General features: G+C 59.4%; 1 protein-coding gene across 1 annotated transcript; it reads right to left on the reverse strand.

The window, feature by feature from the left end:
- Positions 1-6,029: 6,029 nt before the first annotated feature.
- GBX1 (gastrulation brain homeobox 1) lies at positions 6,030-20,124 on the reverse strand. Its single transcript, XM_073329606.1, has 2 exons — positions 19,665-20,124; positions 6,030-6,550 (listed from the first exon to the last, which is right to left on the reverse strand). The coding sequence occupies exons 1-2, from the start codon at positions 20,122-20,124 to the stop codon at positions 6,030-6,032; spliced, it is 981 nt and encodes a 326-aa protein (XP_073185707.1).
- Between the last annotated feature and the right edge of the window lie 1,434 nt (positions 20,125-21,558).

Genomic DNA, 21,558 nt, shown 5'->3' on the forward strand with positions numbered 1-21,558 from the left:
TGAAATCTAAGTACAGCGCTCACAGCCAGTTTGGGGTTTGTGCCCTGGTTCCCAGCCGCCTGCCCTGAGTTTGGTCCTCACCCTCTGGAGCCACTGCAGGGCAAGCTTGACACAAGTGCTCCGGAGTGTCTGGCTCAGTGACCTGTGCTCTTCATTATTTACCCCCTCCCTCACCCAAGCCTCATGGCATCTTCAAACTTTGTCAGTGATGCTTTAATGTTTTCTTCCAGGTCATTGATAAAAATTTTAACGAGTGTAAAGCACGGGCCTCCCCCCGCATAGAACCCCACACCTGCTCAGTGACAACAGTCTCAGACCGATCACTGAGCCATTTAATGTATGGTTCTAGTTTGTTAATCAAAATTTCGCACAGTACCATGTCAAATGACTTACAGAAGTATAAATTTATTACATCATCACTGTTACCGTTATCAACCAAATTTGTAAGCTCATAAAAAAAAAGCTATCAATTTAGTTTGACAGGGTCTATTTTCCATAAACCCATGTTGATTGATGTTAATTACATTACCTTCCTTTAATCCTTTATTAAGCAAGTCCCTTATCAGTCACTCCATTATCTTGCCAAGGCTCAATGTCAGATTGACAGACCTATAATTACCTGGGTCATCCCGTTTAGCCTTTTAAAATATTGGCTCTGGAACTTCCCCAGTGTGCCAAGGCTTATTGAAAATCAACATTAATGGATCAGCCAATGCCTCAGACTGCTCTTTTAAAACTCTTGGATACAAGTCATCCAGACCTGCTCATCTAAAATGTCTAAGTTTAGTAGCTGGTGTTTAACAGCCTCCTGAGCTGCTAGTGGAATGGAGTGAGTGGCATCAATATCATAACTACACCACTGATTTTCCCCCCCAAATAAAGAACAGAAATATTTATTGAACACTTTTTCCTTTGTTGCAATATTATTGCCAAAGCCACCGGTTCCACCTCATACTGAACCAATACCATGGTGAGGATTCTTTTTGTTCCTAATGCACTTCAAAAACTCCTCACTGTCCTTCTCGCTGCTGGCCATCGATTTCACCTTGTGGTCTTTTGCTTTCCTTATCTATGTGCGGCTGTGCCTAGTTTTTGATTGCTTGTCATTAGTATCAATGCCCCCTTTCAGCCATTTATGTTATATGTTTTTTTTTTTTACAGCTGCCTTCACTCCCCCTCTGAATCATGTCAGTTTTTAAACCCGTACGGCTGCCTTTCTTGGCCATCAGGTAATGTGTGTTATTAATGACTTTGGGCTGAGCCCTCCTGCATGCCCATCCTGGCGCTCCGTGCAAATGTGTCCTTTGGCCTCCCTGCTGTAGGCCTCGGTCACCCTCCCTCCATGGCTGGGTGCCCACATGTACGTTTGAAAGGAACGCTGCTCAGTGTGCCTCAGGCGTGTTTGCTCCACACTGAGAGTGGACCTTTCAGCTGGCGCCATCAGGCCTCGCCAGCACACCCCTGGACTGCTGGTCTGCTGGTCACCCTGGTGGCTGGGCGATGCTGGGGAGAGGCCTGCGGGCCTGGCAGACGAGGCCATCAGTGCTACACTGAGTGAGGCCTCCCTGAGACACCCGATAGGGTAGCCAGGGATCACGGGGGGGGCCCGCCCTGCCCATTGGCCCTGGCAGAGCCCAGGACTGGCCCCCAGCCTCCAGGCACACAGGGCTCTGAGGGTGGAGGAGCTGAGGCTGGATCTGGGTGGCCTCTTTCCCGGTCAGCCCTTGCGGTGGGGCTGGGGGCAGCGGGAGGTATGCAGGAGGAGGGCGGCATCCTGCCGGGGGCCTGAGCCCAGGCGCCTGGGGCGAGGCAGGCAGGGAAGAGAGGCAGCCTGTCGAACAGGCCAGGCCAATAACCACACCCCAATCTGTGTGTGTGTGTGTGGGGGGGGGAATGGCTCCCCCATGCAGTCCGTTCTCCAGCCTGGTGCTAGGGGGCGCTGTGCTGCAGTGCCAGAGCCAGGGGTTGACAGTGGTTTTCCCTGGGGGGGGATCAGTGCTGACCCCAATGCCACACTGGGGTCTGGAGCCAGTGCCGCACTGGGCCTGGCCCTGGCCCTGAGCAGTTGCTGCCAGCCCCTCTGGGATGCACAGTGCTGCAGTGGGAGGCCGGGGTCCCAGGCCGTGAGCGTGAGAGCCTGGAGCCCTGGGAAGGGGACATCAGTCAACGCCAAGCTGCAGGCATCTGGTTGTGCCCAATCCAGAGGCTGGAGCTAGTGCGGCAGGGGAAGCTCAGGGATGGGGGCGGCAGGACAGGGATGAAGAGGCTGGAGGAGCAGAGGTGTTGAGAGCTGGTGGGACTGGGCCAGGAGATCACAGAATCACAGAATATCAGGGTTGGACGGGACCCCAGAAGGTCATCTAGGCCAACCCCCTGCTCGAAGCAGGACCAATTCCCAGTTAAATCATCCCAGCCAGGGCTTTGTCAAGCCTGACCTTAAAAACCTCTAAGGAAGGAGATTCTACCACCTCCCTAGGTAACGCATTCCAGTGTTTCACCACCCTCTTAGTGAAAAAGTTTTTCCTAATATCCAATCTAAACCTCCCCCACTGCAACTTGAGACCATTACTCCTCGTTCTGTCATCTGCTACCATTGAGAACAGCCTAGAGCCATCCTCTTTGGAACCCCCTTTCAGGTAGTTGAAAGCAGCTATCAAATCCCCCCTCATTCTTCTCTTCTGCAGGCTAAACAATCCCAGCTCCCTCAGCCTCTCCTCATAACTCATGTGTTCCAGACCCCGAATCATTTTTGTTGCCCAAAAAGATCAGCTTGTGGGAGAGCCCGGGGGAGGCCAGCCAGGTCCTGGAGGAGTGGGCCCATGTGTGTCTGTGCAGGGGGCAGCAGGGGGTGCAGGCATGCGGTAGCTGTGATGCACTGGGGGAAGCGTGAATGTGGGTACGTGGGTACTGCCAGGGGCAGGGGGAGGTGGGTGCAGGCATGCACCAGGCCGTGATGCATCAGAGGAGAAGTGAACATGGATACGTGGGTGCTGCTGCCAACTCGGATTCACCCCCACATCTTAGGGGCCTTGGGTCTCGGCTCAGCTTCCTTGCTCTGGGTCAGTGGTTGCTAGGGGTCAGCGTCCTACTGATGGTTTTCCAATGGCTTCTCACCTTTTCCACTAATGTGGGTCAGCCTCAACCAGTCCTTTTTAGTGACCCATACAGTCTGCTAGGATGCCTGTACATGCACATTACTTAGTTGTCCTGGAGAGCAAATACACTCCTTTCCCCCGCTGGGCAGCCAAGCAAAGCGTCAGGGAAACTGAGGCACACATAGGCTTAACAACAATTACTACAAAAAATTCCCACTTTGTCACAGCAGGATTGGTGAACCCAGGGGTGGGAGTGGGAACAGAAGTGCTAGCTCATGCCACAGAGGGCTGGGAGCACTGGGCCATAGATTTGTTCTCTCTGGCTCTGGCCCACTGACCATGTACTTATTTTATAAAGAGTGGAACAGCAGCCCCTGGAGCAATTAACAGCCCACACTGCCTGTCAGCCCCAGAGGCAGGGCATGTGGGAGATATGCATTCAGCTGCCTGCTCCCATCAGACAGACCCTGGTTTTCACACATGCTGGGGGCGTGCACAAAGCCCTGGCTCTAGGGAATGGCCACTGTTGGAAGACAGGACACTGGGCTAGATGGACCTTTGGTCTGACCACACTTACGTTCGTGTTCACCCACCATTTGGGTAGGGCCTGCTCCTAGTGTCCGCTGTGCGTGTCTCAGGGAATGGCTTGTTGTGACATGCACCCAAGTGACCTGGCATGAGCTGCCAAGTGGCTCGGTGATCTCAGGGAGTGGCGGACGTGCCCGGTGAGGCAGCAGCTGAGCAGGGGTTTGAGGAAGCTCCCTGGCCCCCAAATGTTGGACAGAGACACCCCCTTGTGACTCCAGCCTCATGCTGGTTTAAAAGCCTGGGGCTCCCTCTTCCGCTCTGTCACCACCACGGAGATTCAACGAGGCTGTGGTGGGAGACAGCTACTTAATCACCGCCAAGCACCAGGCTCCACCCATGCTACTGCGAGGCGGGCTCGATGCACAGGCTGGGGCCCAGCCCAGCCCAGCCCGGGGCCCAGCCCAGCCCCTCGCCGCACAGGGGAGCATTCAGAGAGGGCTGTGGGGAGCACTGGCTGCAGCCCGAGGGGGAACGGCCAGGGGCAGGGCCTTGCTCCTTGACAGACTAGCTGTATTGCTCAGGCAGACGTGGAGGCTGGATGCTGGCATCCCTGGCGTGAGATGCTCAGCCCTGGGCTCTGTGGGAGGCCAGACAGATTGGGGAGGATGGTCACTCTGGCCTGAGATCCATGAACCTCATGGGGGTTACTTGCCCATGAGGAAAACAAGTGACTCCCCCTTTTTCTCATCCTTCCTGGGGCACAGGGTCACTCAAGCTACCCTGGCACGTTTATCGAGTTACCGCAGTCAGGGCGGAAGAATGATTCTGAGCATCCCATCAGGGCTCCTGCAAGGCCTTAGGCACTGACTCGCACCCTGGGACACCTGCATCCAGCCTCTCTGCCTGAGGCAGGGCACAGGCCTAAGAATGGCCACACTGGGTCAGACCAAAGGTCCATCTAGCCCAGTCTCCTGTCTCTGACAGTGGCCAATGAATGACAGAGGGAATGAACAGAACAGGGAATCAAGTGATCCATCCCCTGTCGCCCATTCCCAGTCGCCAGCGCTGCCGACAGATGGGGTGATAGAGAATCCACCCGGCCCCAGCTGTGAGTTACCCTCACTTGAAAGTGTGTGTCTGGTTTGAACTGGTTTTTGCTCCAGCCCTCCGCCCTTGGTTCTCACTCTGCCTTCAGGGAGAAGTGCAGTCTGCGAGTGATCTAGGCTGATGCCCAGAGCAGGTCTGTTAGGCAAACACCCACTTGTCAGGGATGGGGAATCCACCACGGCCCTTGGGAAATTGCTCCATGATTAATTCCCCTGTCTGGGGAAAGGGGACACCTTATTTCCAGGTACCTTGCACGGAGGTGCATTAAAGCCCATTTTGTTTCCATGAGCGGTCCCGGCTGCACTGCGACCTACCCCATCGTCGCCCACCCCGGCTGGCTCTGTGACACCTGCAATAATTGTCTATGTTCTTGACTAGATCATCAGGAAGATTTGAAATCGCATTAGACCAAGAACCGTCCCATCTGTGGGATCTCACCCAGAAAGCTCCTTGGGAAATGGTGGCCCATGCAGTTACCTTTGGAGGTCAGCCAGGTTTTAACCCATGTAATATGCACCGTGTTGATTTTGCACCGTGCTGCGTTGGTGTGGTGCATTTCCAGCACGTGCCACGTTGGCGGAGAGCTGCTTCCCCCTCTGCCACCTCCCATCCCCCGGCCACCTCTGCGGCATGGTATCCACACAGAGCCTCTCCTTTCAGGGAAGAATCTTGTTTCCTTTCCATAGAAAATAATTTATTGAAATCACAACTATACATGGATGGGGCACAGACGCAGCCAGTCACAGCGATACCTTACGGACAGTGAGAGAATACATAGGCCATCCACCCCTTCTGTGCAGCCCTGCCCTGCCGCAGGGAGGAGGGGCTGAAGGGGTGGGGGAAGAGAGGGCGGCATGCAGAGATAAGGGGCCTGGAGAACCCACAGACTGATCATTGCACACAGGAGCCCTGGGGCTCGGTACAAGCAGAGCCCAGCACCAGCTAGAGCTCCATCCCTCCCGGAGGCAGCCCTGCACTCCCCCAGACAGACAGACAGACAATTCCATATGTACAGACTTTACACAGAATAAATAAGGGATATTTACAGAGAGGTTTGTGAGCAGCGGCTGGAGCACAAATGGTTAAAACTCCCCCTGCAGCACCGCCCCCAGGGTCTGCACTGGAGTCTCTCCCTTTGCTGCAGCGTCTGGAATGGGAGCTTGGGTCAGCCCCGCTTGGACATGCAAGGCGGGCCCCTCTGCTGGGCATGGCACGCGCCTGCTCGTTTGCAGCCAGGGCATTTGGCGTTTTCCTCCCACAGAGTTTCTGAGTGGAGCCCGGAGCGTGCGGGCGGGGGGCTCAGGGCCGGCTGCCCTGCTCTATCTGCTGGTGCTGGCTGCGCACGGCGAACCTGTTGACGTGCACGGGGATGGGCACCACGATCTTGGGGTTGCGGACGGGCTCACCGGAGCGGTTGTTGACGTTGCCGGCTTTGATGCGTTTCCACTTGGCGCGGCGGTTCTGGAACCAGATCTTGACCTGCACCTCACTGAGCTTGAGGGCATGGGCGATCTGCGAGCGCTCTGTCAGGCTCAGGTACTTCTTGCAGTGGAATTCCTTCTCCAGCTCCAGCAGCTGCTCACTGGTGAAGGCTGTGCGCCTCCGGCGGCTCTTCCCTGGGTTGGAGCCGGGAGGTGCCTGCTCCCCTCCAGAGCTGCTCTTGGGCCTGGGCTTGGGCCCCAGGCAGCTGGCGCTGCTCCCATCCAGGAAGCTCTCGTCCTCGCTGTCAGGCGCAGAGCTCTCCTCTTCCCTCTCACTGCACGGGGTCTCCGCTGATTTCACCTCCAGCTTCTCTTCGTCCGAGCTGTACGCCTTACCATCTGCAGCCAAGACAAACAGCGTTAGCCAGGGCACCTGCACGGAGAAAAGGAGCCAGTTTGCTCTGGAGACACCTGCTGGGAAACCCCGAGGGAGACGTGTTGGGCCAACACCCCCCAGCTCAGAGCCTTGTCTGCACCAGCATCCCTGTGAGGAGCAACAGGGGTCCCAAGGGCAAGGGAGTGCCCAGCACTTTAGCCACCTGCTCTGAGCCAGCCCCGTGGAACAACAGCGAAGCCGTGTCTGCACTAGGGCTCACCCCCGTCACTCCCTCCTACCCCCACCCCACAGCACCAGTGCAAAGCACCAGAACCAGCATAGCCGGAGGAGCCTCCCCCATGCAGCCCATGCCAGGAGCGGGAGGTAAAGGTGAGGGAGAATTTTGGGTTTTGGTGCCCTCCCTCCCATGTGCCTGGAAGTCACCAGGCTCCAGCCCAGACTCAGCAAATCCGAGGCTCACGGGATGAGCCTGTTTGGAGTTGGGGGCTCTGCAGCATGTGTGTGCTTGTGGGGGCAGGGCACATGCTTTGGGAGAGTCTCATTTTCCCCTACAGTTACTGCAATGTCCATCTCCACCTGGCTCTGCTGCTAACTGTCCCAGCGGGGTGCAGCTCTCAGCCCCCTCCGGGGAATAAGTGTCTCTCATTTCCCATCCCCTGCAGCTGGGCCGAGGTTCTGAGCTGCCCTTGTTGAGACGAGGGCTCGCCATTCCAGCTAGCATTAGCCACGCTCACAGAGTGCCTCCTGGACGCTGTGTCACGGACACTTCAACAGTGCCCCAGAGCCAGCCTTCAGCAGGTTCTTCATTGGGCGTGTTCGTTCTGAGCAGAGTCTGGCCAGCTCAGTGGTCCCCAGATTATGGGGAGCACTTCCCTGGGAATCTCGGGGGGTGGGATGGGGGGCACGTGGCAGGGCCTGGGCCAGCCCCCAAGGGGGATGGGAAGGGAGCACCAGCCAGCCCTGCTCTGCCCCCAGCTACACTCTGGCCCCGCCCCTGGCCCCAGCCACAGTGCCAACCCCAGCCTCGGCCCCCAGCTCCCACTGCAGCTCCTAACCCCATCCTAGGCTCCAGCTCTGGCCCTCCAACTACCCCGGGGGAGAGGAGGCACAAACAGATTCCATTATGGGTAAGGGGGGGAGGGGACAGAAAAAGGTTGGGGACCACTGGTCTAGCTTGAGTTTACCATGTTACAGGGAAGTAAGAGAAGCTTGTCATTTACTTCAGTTGCAGACTGAATTCTAGAAACGTAGGGCTGGAGGTCCTCACCTCCAGACCCTGTACTGACGCAGACCCAAGTAAACCATCCCTGACAGGGGTTTGTCCAATGTGACGGGGATTCCACATCCTCCCAGGGATGCCTGTTCCAGACCTGAACTCCCCTGAGAGTTAGGTCAGATACTAGGAAAACTGGCTAGGTTTCCCTGGCTGCACATTAAGCCCATTGCTTCTTGTCCTGCCCCCGGGGAACATGGAGAACAATTGATCCCCATGCTCTTTAGGGCAGCCTGTAATAACCCATTTGAAGGCTATCAGCCCCCCTCAGTCTTCTTCTCTCAAGACTAAATGCCCAGTTTTTTTAACCTTTCCTCACAGGTCAGGTTTTCTGAACATTTGATAATTTTTGCTGCTCTCCTCTGAACTCTCTCCAATGTATCCACTTTCCTAGAGCGCAGCCCCCAGACCCAGACCCAGGACTCCAGCTGAGGCCCCGTGAGTGCCAAGCAGCATGGGACGAATACCTCCTGTGTCTCACACACGAGGCTCCCGACAACAACAACACTGCAGAGTCTGAGTAGCCACTATTGCAGCTGCAGGGACCCTCTGCCCGTTGCACGGTCACTACCCATGCAGTGCCACCCACAGCTCCTTTGCTCTAGCCCAGGGGGTCTCAAACTTCATTGCACGGCAACCCCCTTCTGACAACAAAAATTACTGCATGACCCCAGGAGGGGGAACTGAAGAATGAGCCCACCTGAGCCCTGTGGCTCCAGGCCTGGGGCCTGTAACCTGAGCCCCACCACCCCAGGCTGAAGCTGAAGCCTGAGTCCAGGCAGTGGGGCTTCAGCTTTGGCCCCAGCCCGTCTAACGCCAGCCCTGGCAGCCCCATTAAAATGGGGTCGCGACCCACAGTTTGAGAACCGCTGCCCTAGCAAGCGTTTGCAGGTTGTGCTGTGGTTATAGCTACATAAAGTCACCCAGTCAAGGAACAGAACCAAAAGCACATGACACATGTCTCTCCCCAGCACGCGTGAACAGTCAATGGTGGAAATCTGAAATTTACTTTTGCCAAAAATTGGAACTGTCAAACTGGATGTTGGGTTTTTTCAGGATTTCTGCTGGTTCCGCACATGGACAGCGACAGGATGGGAAGCAACAGCATCAAGAAGCTGGCCCAGGCTTCCAGGAGAGTCATCCTGGCAGCATAGCCCACTCTCTGCAGCTCCGAACCACGCATGTCCATTCTAAACCCAACTTCTACTCCCAGTGCCTTCCTGGAAAACAATCCCCTTCTGTTCTGCCGGGGGAGCAGTGCCAGATTCACAAGGTTTTAAGTCATGGAGCTAAAGAAAAGCAGAGAGTTCATTGTAGATGGGGTTTCGCTTTCTCCTCATTGCTAGCTCAAAGGGATCTATGCCCAGGCAAGCTCCTGGGAACTCAAATTCTTCTGGAGGCTTTGCCAACCAACAGCATCTCCTGGCACAGCTGGCAGCATCTGTAAGCTAAGAAGCTCCACAGATGCAGGGGCCAGCAGCGCCGGTCCAGCATAGAGCCACCTGCGACAGATTGCACAAGGCCAACTGGCCGAGACAAACCCAGCAGAGACTGGAGCTTCCTGGAACAATCTATCTGTTCTCACTGCAGAATTAGCCCAGGCTGGGATGGGTGTTGCCCCAACCACCTCCTTTCCACACAGGAAACCCTCTCACTGGAGGGTGGTGACAGCTTTGCACCTGGGTTAGCCTATGGCCCCAGCAGGCCAGCTAACACCCTGTGCGGTTTTCACTTGGGCTGGTAAGGGAGGGAGGAGACAGGCTATATCACCTGAGTGCTGATAGTCCTGCGATGCTGCAAGAAAGTGGGGTTTTCCTCCTTATTGTGTTGTATGTGAGCCTTACTGTTTCGCATGAATACAGTGTGTGCCTCAGTTTCCCTGTGTATTGCACCAATGGCTAGGTAGTGGGGATAAAAGATGTGTGACTTTTGCAGAGACCCTCAGGGGCTGGTGAGACTGCTCCAGCTGCCTACATGTAAGCAATGGAAGGTGCCCTTCATAACCTGAGAGCCAGGAGCAGGATGTGACCAGGTGACACTTTGCCCGGGAAGCAAGACGAAGACCAGAGAAGGAGCAACGGGGATGCTGGAGGCCAGGCAGCTGGGTCCAGTTCAGTCTGCTGTGGGGGACTCTAGGAAGGAGTGTCTTGGGCATCTGGCCCAGAGTCCCCCCATGATGGCCTTGGCTGAAAGTCACTGATTTCTGTGCTAACAAGTTCTGTTCTATGCTGTGTACATGTTGATTAATAAACCTTCTGTTTTACACACTGGCTGAGAGTCACAGCTGACTGTGGAGTTGGGGTGCAGGGCCCACTGGCTTTCCCAGGAGCCCGCCTGGGCAGACTCACCATGGTGAGGACAGGGATGCTGAATGATCCAAGGTCAGACCCAGGAAGGGGAAGCCATGTAAGCTTCTTGCCCTGGTGAAGGAGTCCTGACTGGCTTCATACAGAGCAGTTCCAGAGCATCGGCCTGGTGACTGTGACAAATGCCTTCCCACAATTCCCCTATGCTCCCAGGACAAAGAAGTTCTCCCACAACTCACTAGGAAAGGAAAAGAGCCCTGGGATGTGTCCGGAGATGTCTGAGTGACACAGACCGGTCAGTGCAGCCCCAGCGAGGACAGGAATGCAGGGAAGGTTCTGCAGGGTGGGTGTTAATGTTACACTCCCAGTCCAAGGATGGTTTCAGATCAGAGGTTCTATTAGACTTAATACGTATTATTAACAAGCCCACAGACACACACGGCCTGCTTAAGCCCCAAGCCAGCTCCGTCTCACTGGGACACAACCAGTCTTCTTGCTTCCCCTCTGTGTTCCCTCTTCAGCAGTGCTCCAACCCACAAAGAGACAGGGCACAACCCTGACGTTCCCTTTGAGTGCCACACTCAGCCCTTGTCCGCACCAGTCACTGCAGCTCTGCCTCCGTAGTGGGATAGCTTCCACACTTGCTCCAGCGATAGCCGGGGTTTTCCCTGTTGCTGTCCCCGCTCTATCCCAGCAGTACCTAGACCGACAGGATTCTGCCCTCCGTCTAGTGCTGTCTGCACCATGGCTTAGGATGGCTGAACTGTCTTGAGGGTGCGAATTTTTCACATCCCATGTGATGTAGCTAGGCTGACCTAAGTTTTAGGTGTAGACCAGGCCTCCCACCCGGGCGAGGCCAGTCCAGGTGCTCAGACCTGGGTGCCAGTCCCCCAAGTTAACTCCACATGGAAGATAGACCCCATAAAGCCCCCAGTCAGGAAGCAGAGATGTTGGAGGTCCGAGCGCTGGGCCCCAGACAGCCCTGTCCAGGCACGAGTCTCCATTCTCCTTCTGCAGCCCTTGCTGATACCTGAGCTCCTCACCACCCCCCGCCCTCGGGGCGGCTGCCCACTAGTGCTAGTAGCCCACCCTGGAGGAGCTGAAAGCATCCCAGGTCCTAGCAGCTGTGCTGAACACGTCCCTTCTGAGAGGTTTCAGAGTAACAGCCGTGTTAGTCTGTATTCGCAAAAAGAAAAGGAGGACTTGTGGCACCTTAGAGACTAACCAATTTATTTGAGCATGAGCTTTCGTGAGCTACAGCTCACTTCATCGGATGCATACCGTGGAAACTGCAGCAGACTTTATATATACACAGAGAATATGAAACAATACCTATTCCCACCCCACTGTCCTGCTGGTAATAGCTTATCTAAAGTGATCATCAGGTGGGCCATTTCCAGCACAAATCCAGGTTTTCTCACCCTCCACCCCCCCCCCCCCCACCTTCTGAGAGGGTGTCTCCTGGCCGCTGCTGCGGGGAGCTGGGATATGGGCCAGGCCTATCCTCCCCTAAACAGGGCTGTCCTGCGGTCGTCAGAGCTCCGAGTAGAGCAGGCCACATCAGAGAGTTTCCATGCCCCAGAAACATGGCCAGGCCCAGCTGCAGGAAACGCTCTGGGGGCCAAGCTGAGTTGGCAGAGCCAGGACAGCGATCCAGCTACACCCCATCACAGAGGTAGGAGCCACTTCACCCTCAGATCTGCACACATGGCAGTGCCATGCCTAACCTCAGTAACTGGGAGACCAACGGTACTAGCCTGTCCCTGCCTGCCGGGGGTCCGTCACAGCTCACCCTGCACTTTCAGGACAACACGAAGCTCATCTCTAGGCACCGTAGGGACACCCCCCCCCACACGACTAGTCACACAGAATAGTTACCATGTGACTAACTGGTTGCTCAGGGAGGAGTCCCACCCCAACAGCTCCCTTCCCTGCCTGAGAACCCTGGCAAGAGTCAACAAAAGGGTGCCAAGGTCCCCTCGAGGCCCGTCAGCGGCACCTTTGACCCCTGAGGCAAGTCTGTGCTTTGCTGCCCTCCGACCATCCTTCGCTTCTGCGACCCAGACATCCGCACGCCTCAGCGTCTCACAAGCCAGGTGTAGTGAGAGCTTCCAACCATCTCTGAGCCAGGTACTACGTGCTACCAGTGCCCAGAGCCATGCCTGCCTCTGCCTGCTTCCCCCCGGCAGCCAGCAGCACCCATGGGCCTGTCAGCGAAGGAGACGCAGGTTACTGCGACACCAAGGCTGGGCAGCCCCTACCTCACCCTCTACAATCCACGGCCTTCAAGAAGCCACAAGCTGTGAACAGGTCAGACCTGGTCTTATTCCCCTCCCTGCTGGGGGGTGGGACCGAGGACTCCTGCCTCAGCCACATCTCCTCTGTCCCATCCATTCTGGACATCAGGCCCACGGATCCCAAAGTCTCAGTCTAACGCAAGCCAGACAACCTGCCACACAGGGGCCCAGCAACCACCACAGTCGCTATGGGAAGCTGAACCAGCGCACACGTGCTTTGGGGACCCAGCCTGGCTGGGGGTGCAGGGGGGGGGAAGAGAGAGAATGGGACGCAGCTGTTTGTGGAATCATAGCCCAGTTGTCCCTCTCCAGTCCTGAGGGCTATCAGGACATAAGGGGTTCTCTCAGGTTTGTTCCTTTCCACCCTCACCTCTGCCCCTTGGGTGCAGGGCTGGAACTTCACCTCCATTGAATCTGCTTATGACAAATATTTAACGTTTCCCCAGCCAGAGGAAACCTACAGACTGGAGCAGCCAAAGGATCCTCATGGTCAAATTGCAGCTACCGGTAGCCCCACCATTCGCCCACGACATGCAGCGCAACGGAGCATCTCCAGGGGCTGCTACCAAGTGCTGGCGAGGGGCCTGGCACAGTGGGACATGCGGGTACCAGTGACACAGGGGGGAGAGAGGAGGGCAGGAAAGAGCTCCGCTTCTGGGAGAAGGGCTCCAGCCAAAGGCTCCCACAGCAGCTGGTGCTGGTTCTGATAACAGGGGCCCCAGCTACCAGTACAGAGGCATAAACGGAACAATGCTGGTGCGGTCATAGAGCCCAGGCTAGAAGGGAGAATGGCAACCGGATCAACGCCCAGGTAACGCTTCGGGCCGCTGTTCTGTGGAGCGGCTGGTCCTGGGCACCCACTGTCCCAGCAGTGACGGAACACATAGGCGCCGCCCCCCGTGACCACAGTCAAATGAGGTTCCACGCCTGGAGGAGGGGAGGCCCCATGAAGGGACACTGACAGGGGACTGCAATAGAACAAAGGGGCATGGATGCTACTGAGAAACCCAGGACAATAAGAGACGCTCTGAAGGCAGAGGAGCTGTGGAACAAAAGGGAGCGGGAAGCCAAGAGGAAGCCAATAGGGCTAAATAGCAGGGGGGCCAGGCTATTTGGGCCACACCGAAATCCTTGAAACCTGCCCCAGTGAACCAAACGGGCACATAGGTTACAGCTGGTGAGAGGGGAGCTAGAAGGGCCAAAGTGGGGCTTCACAGCAAAAAGTGGAGGATGGGCCAGTGGTTAAGGCCCTTGCCTAGAATATAGGAGGCCAGTGTTCAATTCCCTGCTTGGCCAAAGGCTTATTTTGGGACCTTGAGCAAGTCACTGTGCCTCACTCCCCCATCTGTGCCGCGGGGAGACCCGCCCTGCCACACCCAGGAGGTGCTCAGGTGATGGGGCCAGAGAAGTATCACAGATGCACATGTAACAGGTGCAAAAACAAACTAGAGATTCCTTACGTCCATCAGAAGCAAGAAGCCTGTGAAGAACTGGGGGGAGGGGGGGTCCACTGGATAACCGGGGATTAAAGGGAGCAATTAAGGAAGCCAAAAACATTGCTGAGAAGCAAAGTGATTTCTTTGCGTCGGTCTCCATGCGGAGATTCCCATCCAGGCCCTGTCTTTTCTCACTATAAAGTCGAGATGCTCAAGGAGATCAAGGTAGCAGCGGAAGAAGTGCTGAAGCAAACTGATCATTTACAAAAGCCACAAGTCCCCAGGCCCAGATGCTCCCTCGCCGAGTTCTGAAGGCATTTGAATAGGAAGTGTGGAGCTGCTAGCAAAATATACAACCTCTTATTAAAAGCCAGCTACAGTCACCAGCTACTGAAGGGTAGCAAATGCATTTTAAGAGAGGATCTTACAGATCAGTCAGCCTCACATCTGTACCTGGGAAACTGGATGAAGTTATAATTTAAAATAGTCTATTACAACACCTGGTAGATCACACTAGGAGAGGGCTAACCCGCACATTGTCTGCAAAGGAAAATCACGTTTAGAATTGTAGGACTGGAAGTCCTCGCCAGTCCAGTCCCCTGCCCTCATGGCAGGACTACGCATTATCCAGACCATCCCTGACAGATGATTATCCAACCTGCTCTTAAAAATCTCCAATGATGGAGATTCCACCACCTGCCTGGGCAATTTATTCCAGTGCCGAACCACCCTGACAGGTCGGAGGTTTTTCCTAACGTCCAACCTAAACCGCCCTGGCTGCAAATTAAGCCCATTGCTCCTTGTTCTCCTTAACCTCTGCGGGTAGGACAATTCACCTTCCTCCTCCTTGTAACAACCTTTTATGTACTTGAAAACTGTTATATCCCTTCTCAGGCTTCTCCGGACCAAACAAATGCAATTTTTTGAGTCTTCCCTCATGGGTCATGTTTTCTAGACCTTTAATTTGGCTGATCTTAGAATTATCTGAACATGTCAATAAACTAAATGGGTAAAGGGGACTGTCTGACAATTTATTTAGATTTTCAAAAGACTGTCAGAGACCAAGGTGTAAAAGGGAAGGTGCTGGAACTGGTAAAAAAAGAGCAATAAGTCACCAGAACAAAATATGTATGTACCCAAGAGACCTGAAGTAGCTGAGCTGCTAACAAAGGCAGCTAACCACAGCAGAGGATTGAAGAGGAGCCAACTTTATACCTATCTTTGAAAAAGGTGCAAGTCAGGATTCTGGGAATTACAGACCCCTGAGCCTTACTTCACTTTCATCCAATGTATTTAACAAAGAATGATAAACAGAGGAGCTTGAGATACCAGGGACAAAGTGTGGGGGGGGGGGGGAGAGGAGGGAGGGGTCTTAATGTTTTCCATGAGTCCTGGGTGTGCTTCAGTTCCCCTATTACCCAAATGCCTCAAAGTGGACAAGAGTGTGATGTTCGCAGAGACCCTCGTGGGCAGGCCTCACTGCCTCCAGCTGCCTGCCTACAGAGGAGGAGTGGACACTCTCTAACCTGGCAACTGATGGCCAAGGCCCCTCAACCAGCAGCCGCAAGCTGGAGCAAGGAGAGGTGGAGTTCGGGTGACCCGTTTCCTAGAAAAGAGAACCTGGGACGGAGTAGAAGCAGCTGGGTGTGTCAGAGGTTGGGCTGCTGGAAACGAGTCCGTCTCTTGGCTTGGGGCTCTGTAGGGAGGGAAGAGCTCTGGACCCCCCCCCCCAAGATGGGCTTTGCTAAATGTTCCCGATTTCTGTAGGAACAGGAGCTGTTCTACGCGGTGCTCCAGTTGTCTATTAAACCTTCTGTTTTACATACTGGCTGAGAGTCACTCCTAACTGCGGAGTTGGGGTGCAGGGCACTTTGGGAAGGCTGTGCAAGGCTTCCCCCCGTTTCCCATCCAGGTGGGCTCATGGTGTGAACAGGGGGCTGAATGCTCCGAGGTGAGACCCAGGAGGAGGGGGCTTGCCCTGGTGACAGCGCGCCCCGGGGGCCGTCCCACAGCCAGAGGCCCCCTCTGGCTTCATTCCCAGGGTTCCAGAGCGCCCAGCCCCTGCACCGGGGACACAAGGCTGCCCGACTTCTGCAGAGGAAATGTATTAGAAAATGTCTCGGGTATCAGAATCCTTTGTGCAAGAAAAACTATAGCTGAAGGAGAACAGGTTGCCAGTTTGTTCGGATTTCTCAAGACTGTTGATGCTCTGGAGGGAGCTAAGTAAAGGCAGGATGAGAGCACGGGTTCAGTCATAGATCAGAAACCAGAGAGGGGCAGCACCATGAGGCGGGTTAAAAGATCAGCTGGACTGGGACTGGGTCCAGGGCTTAATCCCTCCTGGTCTGCAGAGGAGGGTGAGCAGGAGGGGGAAGCCCGCACACGACATACAATTATTCAGGTTGCGAGGAGGCCAGAGAAGACGGAAGAACCAGGCCCAGCCTGGGGACGGCCAGGGATGGCATTTCGCAGCGATCAGGGTAGGAAATGCCCTTGAAGGAATCATGCTAACCACGCGTACACCTCGTGGGGTCTAACTCAGCTGCTGGGGAAGGGCCTGGAACCTCCTCGGAGAGGCGCCAGGAGCCTGAGCCCAGCGGTAATACAAGCGAATGTGACATTAGGGGGCCAAGGCCAGGTGCCCAGCGCCCGTCACTGGGTCTCAGAGGAGACCGCAGAATTCAGGACAGGCGATGCAAACGCCCGGAGGCAGGGAACACACGTCTGCGAAGAGCTAGAGAGACCGGGCCTGTTCAGAGGGGACATCAGAGGGACTCAAACAACAAGTTAGGCAGCCCCCCCCCGCGCACCCCAAGTTACTCCAGCCAGGCCTCCCGCAGGCTGGGGAGGAAGCCAGAGGCGGCGGCTGGGGCCCAGGGAAGCAACTGGCTAGGAGAAGTAGCCGCAGACGATCACCTGTTTCCTGACAAGGGGAAAACTGATGAGGGGGCCCCAGACTTGGGGCTCGGCTGCTGAGATCTAGAAACGCCCCGCCCCCCGAAGGTCCCTCCCTGGGCGGGCTGGGGGCTCCCCGGAGCGGTGATTGCAGCCCCGACCACTGGGGAGCTGCTTTTCGGACATAGGGGCTGGCCGGGCGCGCTCTGCGGTGCCGGGGTTTGCCAGCCCCCCAGGTTGCAGTTGCTTGGCTGCCCGAGCGGCGCAGGAGGCCTGTGGGTCCCCGTCTCTCTGATGGGGGCAGGGGGGACTTGGACCCTCCGGCAGCTGCTGTGGGAATAAAGCCGCCAGCTGCTCCCGTCCCTGCGGGGCGCCGGGCACCGCCAGACCGGGTCGCAGCTCGATCCCCGCTGCCGCCGGGGAGCAGCTCCCACAGCTGGGCGCCAGCACCTCGGAGAGCGCCGCGCCCAGGCGCTGGGAGCGGGCCGAGGGGAGCCTGGACCCGACTCCGGGTACCCTCTGCAGGACGCACGGCGGGGCCCGGCTCCGGACCATTCAGCTGAGCTGCGGCCAGCGGCTGCGGGGGCGGGGGCGGGACGACTCCCAGACGTCCCGCCTGCAACCACCGACACCCCTAGCGCTACCCGCTGGGCACCTCCCTCCCGTTCCGACACCCACCCCCGCAAACCCCGGATACCCCTGCGCGCGCAGACCCACCCCCAGCCAGAAATCCTCCCATGCCGCCACACCTTGCCCCCCCCCCCGAGAGACCCCAGCACAGCCACCTGCGCACCCCCCAACTCTATCCCCGCTGGACCCCCCCCCAAGCACACACACACCCCAGCCAGAAATCCTCCCATGCCGCCACACCTTGCCCCCCCACCTACCCGACACCCCCCGCCGGCACAGCCACCTGCCCCCCCCGACTCTGTCCCCGCCGGGCACCCCCTGCCCTCCCAAGCCCCCGCCCCGCGCACCCCCCCGCGCGCAGACCCACCCCGGGCCGGAAATCTCTCCATTTGCCACACCTTGGCGCACAAGCCCACCCGACCCCTGCTTCCGGACACCCCCGGCACGGGCACCCCTGCGCCCCCCGAACCCTATCTCCCCTGGACACCCCCAACCCGCCCCGACAGCTCTTGGCGCAGCGACCCACCTGCGCACACCCAACACCCCCCCTCCAACCCGCCACCCTGGGAGCACCCACTCACCGGACACCCCATCCCCGCCGGACACTCCCTCCGTGGCGCGCACAGCCCCCCATCACCGAAGTGTAATTAAACACCCCCGAAGCCCGGCACTGGGCTGCCCGCACACACGCGGGATCTTGGGTCCCGTCCCGCCGGGGGCTGCTGGGGCAGGTGTCTCACACGCCTAGGCGGCCGGGAGCGGAGGGGGCAGCTACAGCCGGGTCTGTCCCGAGCCGAGCCCAGCCCGGGAGCCGCGAGGGGAGCGGCGCTCACCGCCCCTTCTCCCTCGGGCCTGGGCTTCCCACTCACCGGCCACTTCTATTCCCAGGGCAGCCCGTGGGGAGCTCAGGCCGGGGTGGGAGCCTGCTCCGGAGGGAGACCCCTCCCCTGCCCGCCAGCCCGGGGCAGAGGGGGCTGGGGGCCGAAGAACCGAGACCCGCGGAGCCTGCGCCGCCTCTGGAGCAATCCCTGCGGGGGGGCGGCCCGCAACCCTTCTCCCCCCCCGCCCCAGCACACAGCTGGGGTTATCTGAGGGCTCCCGCCCCTGGCACAGCAGAAGGGGCCTCCACCGGAAACCCCTTTCCCGCCCCATCGGCCACTCCCCCCGCCCCCCACGTCTACCTGCCCCTGCAGCCACCTTACCCCCCCGCCCCAACTCTACGCCCCCCAACGGCGGCTCCACCAGCCTCCAGGGCCCTGCCCCCCGCAGTCCCACCGCGCCCCCCGGATTATTCCATGCCTACAGACCCCTTCCCCACACACCCCGGTCTGCCCGGCCCCCTGCACCTCAGCCTCGGCTCCCCCTGCAACGCCCCTCACCTCCAGCACCGGCTTCCCCTGCCCCCTGCAGCCCACCAACCTCGGCTCCCCCCGCCCCTCCCGCTGCAGCCTCCTTTACCCCAACCCGTTTCCCCCTCCCCCTGCAGTCCCCCTTAGCCCCCTAATTCCGGCTCCCCCCGCCCCTCCCGCTGCAGCCTCCTTTACCCCAACCCGTTTCCCCCCTCCCCCTGCAGTCCCCCCTAGCCCCCTAATTCCGGCTCCCCCTGCCCCTCCCGCTGCAGCCTCCTTTACCCCAACCCGTTTCCCCCTCCCCCTGCAGTCCCCCTTAGCCCCCTAATTCCGGCTCCCCCTGCCCCTCCTTATTAGTCCACCCCACAGCCCTCTTCTCCCAGGAAGCTCCACACTCGCCCATCGCTCCCCTCTGGACCTCCGATCCCCACTGCAGCCCCCTACCCTCCTCCAACGCCGGCACAACCCGTCCCCAAGGTCCCTTCCCCTCCTTCAGCCCTGGTCCCAGCGCCTCCCAGGACGCTCCCCGCAACTCCGGCTCTGTTTGTTCCCGGGGTGTCTCCTCCGCAGAGCCCCTCCCTCGTGCCTCCTTTCCCAGGTCTTTCCCCTGTAGCCCCCTTGTTCCCTCCACCCCCAGCTCTCCCGCTCCGTCTGCACCCGATCGCTCCCCACCCCAGCAGCCCCCTGCCCCAGTAGCCGGAGCCGATAAAGGGTACGGACCCCTTCGCGCCCAGGCTGCTCGGGCGGGATCGCTACCCGCAGAGGGCAGGGACCGCGCCGCGCTTTGCGCACGGAACAGGGCTGGCGGCTCGCTCTGCTCCAGGGGGACGCTCCGGTCCCGGCTGCGGCACCCGTGAGAGGGGTCAGCGTCCGCCCCGCAGAAAGTTCCGCTGGCCTAGACTGGGCTTGCGGCTGCAGCCCGGCTCTTACCTGCCAGGCTGGGGAAGGGGTCCGGGAAGTGTAGCGGCTGCTCGGGAGGCCCCTTGTCCCTGGCCGGGGGCAGCTCCTCCGCCTCCAGGCTCTCGGCGCTCCGCCGGCAGCCCGGCTCCGGGTTGGTGCGCGCCGCCGGCAACTCCTGCGCCGGGTAGAACCCGTCGGGGGGCTCGCTGAAGTTGGGCAGCGCCGTAGTGAGCGCCACCATGGAGGGCACCCCCTGCCCCAGGCTGGCGCAGAAGGTGTTGGTGAGGCGGCCGGCGAAGGAGGCCAGCGGGGCGAGCGGGGGGAGGCCGGACTGCAGGGGCGCGTGCGACAGCGCCTGGGGCAGCACCAGCGGCCGGTAGGGCATGAACATGGGGTAGCCGGTGTAGAGCAGGTGGCCGGAGCGCGGCGGCGGGGTCCCGATCAGCGAGTCGATGGAGAAGGCGGCCCCTTGGCCGCTGGGTCTCTGCATGGCGAGCGGGCGCGGAGCGCCTCCCGGGCCGGCTGCGCCCCCACCTCCCCACGGGTTCCAGCCGCCGCCAACTTGCTGGGCCGCCCGGCTGCTCCCGGGCCCGCGGTGCCCCGGCTCTGCGCCGCGCGGGGCGCGGGGGGCCCCGGCTCTGCGCCGCGCAGGGCCCCGACTCTGCGCCGCGCGGGGCTCCCCCTCTGCGCCGCGCGGGGCTCCCCCTCTGCGCCGCGCGGGGCTCCCCCTCTGCGCCGCGCGGGGCTCCCCCTCTGCGCCGCGCGGGATGCCTGGGTCCTCGGGTCCCTTTCTCACGATCCCCCGGTCCCGCGGGCTTCGGGCTCGCCGCCCCCAGGCTCCTGCGCCGCAGCCCGTGCCCCGGAGCCCCGGCAGCGCTGCCTGCCCGCTGCCTTCGAGGGCTGGAGTGGCGGCGCGCTCCGAGGCTCCCCGCAGCCCGGCTCAGCGCGGGGGGGCGGGGGAGGGGTGTCGCCCTCCGGACTCATCCATCTTCCTCACGCCACGCCTGAGTTCCCCCTTAGCCCGCTCGGGGGGCAGGGCCCGGCCCCCGGCGCGCCCGGCCTGGGAAGGCGCCGCCCCCCTCCCGCCTAATCAGCTGTGATTAACGCTGATTGATGATCGGTAATTACTGAGGCCGGAGCACAAGGGAGCCGCACAAGGGCGCTTTTGTCGGCTGGGGCGGGCGGGACGGGGGCGGCGCGGCCAGACAGATGCTTTCGCCCGGCCACTTGTCAAGCCTTTCTGCGGCGCTTTGGCTGGGACTGAATGGGCGGAGGGGGTAATGGATGGGAGCGGGGATAATGGGGGGGCCGGGGAGACCGAGGGGGTGATGGGGGAATGGTTGCGGGGTAACGGGCTGGGCGGCGGGATAATGGGGAGAGCGGGGGGCCGAGGGGGGCAACGGGCCAGGGGGATAATGAGGGGAGCGGGCCGGGGGGCGGGATAATGGGAGCAGGGCGAAGGAACGGGCCAGGGCGCAGCTCCCCGAATCCCGCACGCAGGAACCGGCCGCCCCCCAGCTGCTGCCCGCGGCACCCGGCGAAGTCCCGGGACCGAACCGGGCCGGGCCGGCGGCTGCACGTCGGAGCTAGAGCCCCGCGCGGTGCTGATTGGCGCTGATTGCCCCCTTGAGCTGGCCGCGGAGTCTCCTGAACCGGCCCCTGATTGCGGGAGGCGGCGGACCCCGCCGCGGCTGATTAATCCGGAGGGTCGGCATGCTAATTGCTCGGCAACTCCCAGCCCCAGCCCCTCCGTGCGGGGGGAAGCAGAAACCCCGCCCCGGGTGCCCGGCCTGGTGCAGTTATCCCCTCACACCCAGGACAGTCCCAGGCTCTCCTGGTCCCGCTCTGTTCTCCCCACCAAGGCCCCAGGAGGGGACTGGCCCCCTGGACACCAGGCAGGAGCTCAGCTTGCCCCAGTGAGGGG

Source organism: Lepidochelys kempii, chromosome 2 (genome assembly GCF_965140285.1).
Source record: "Lepidochelys kempii isolate rLepKem1 chromosome 2, rLepKem1.hap1, whole genome shotgun sequence".
Classification (NCBI taxonomy): Eukaryota; Metazoa; Chordata; order Testudines; family Cheloniidae; genus Lepidochelys; species Lepidochelys kempii.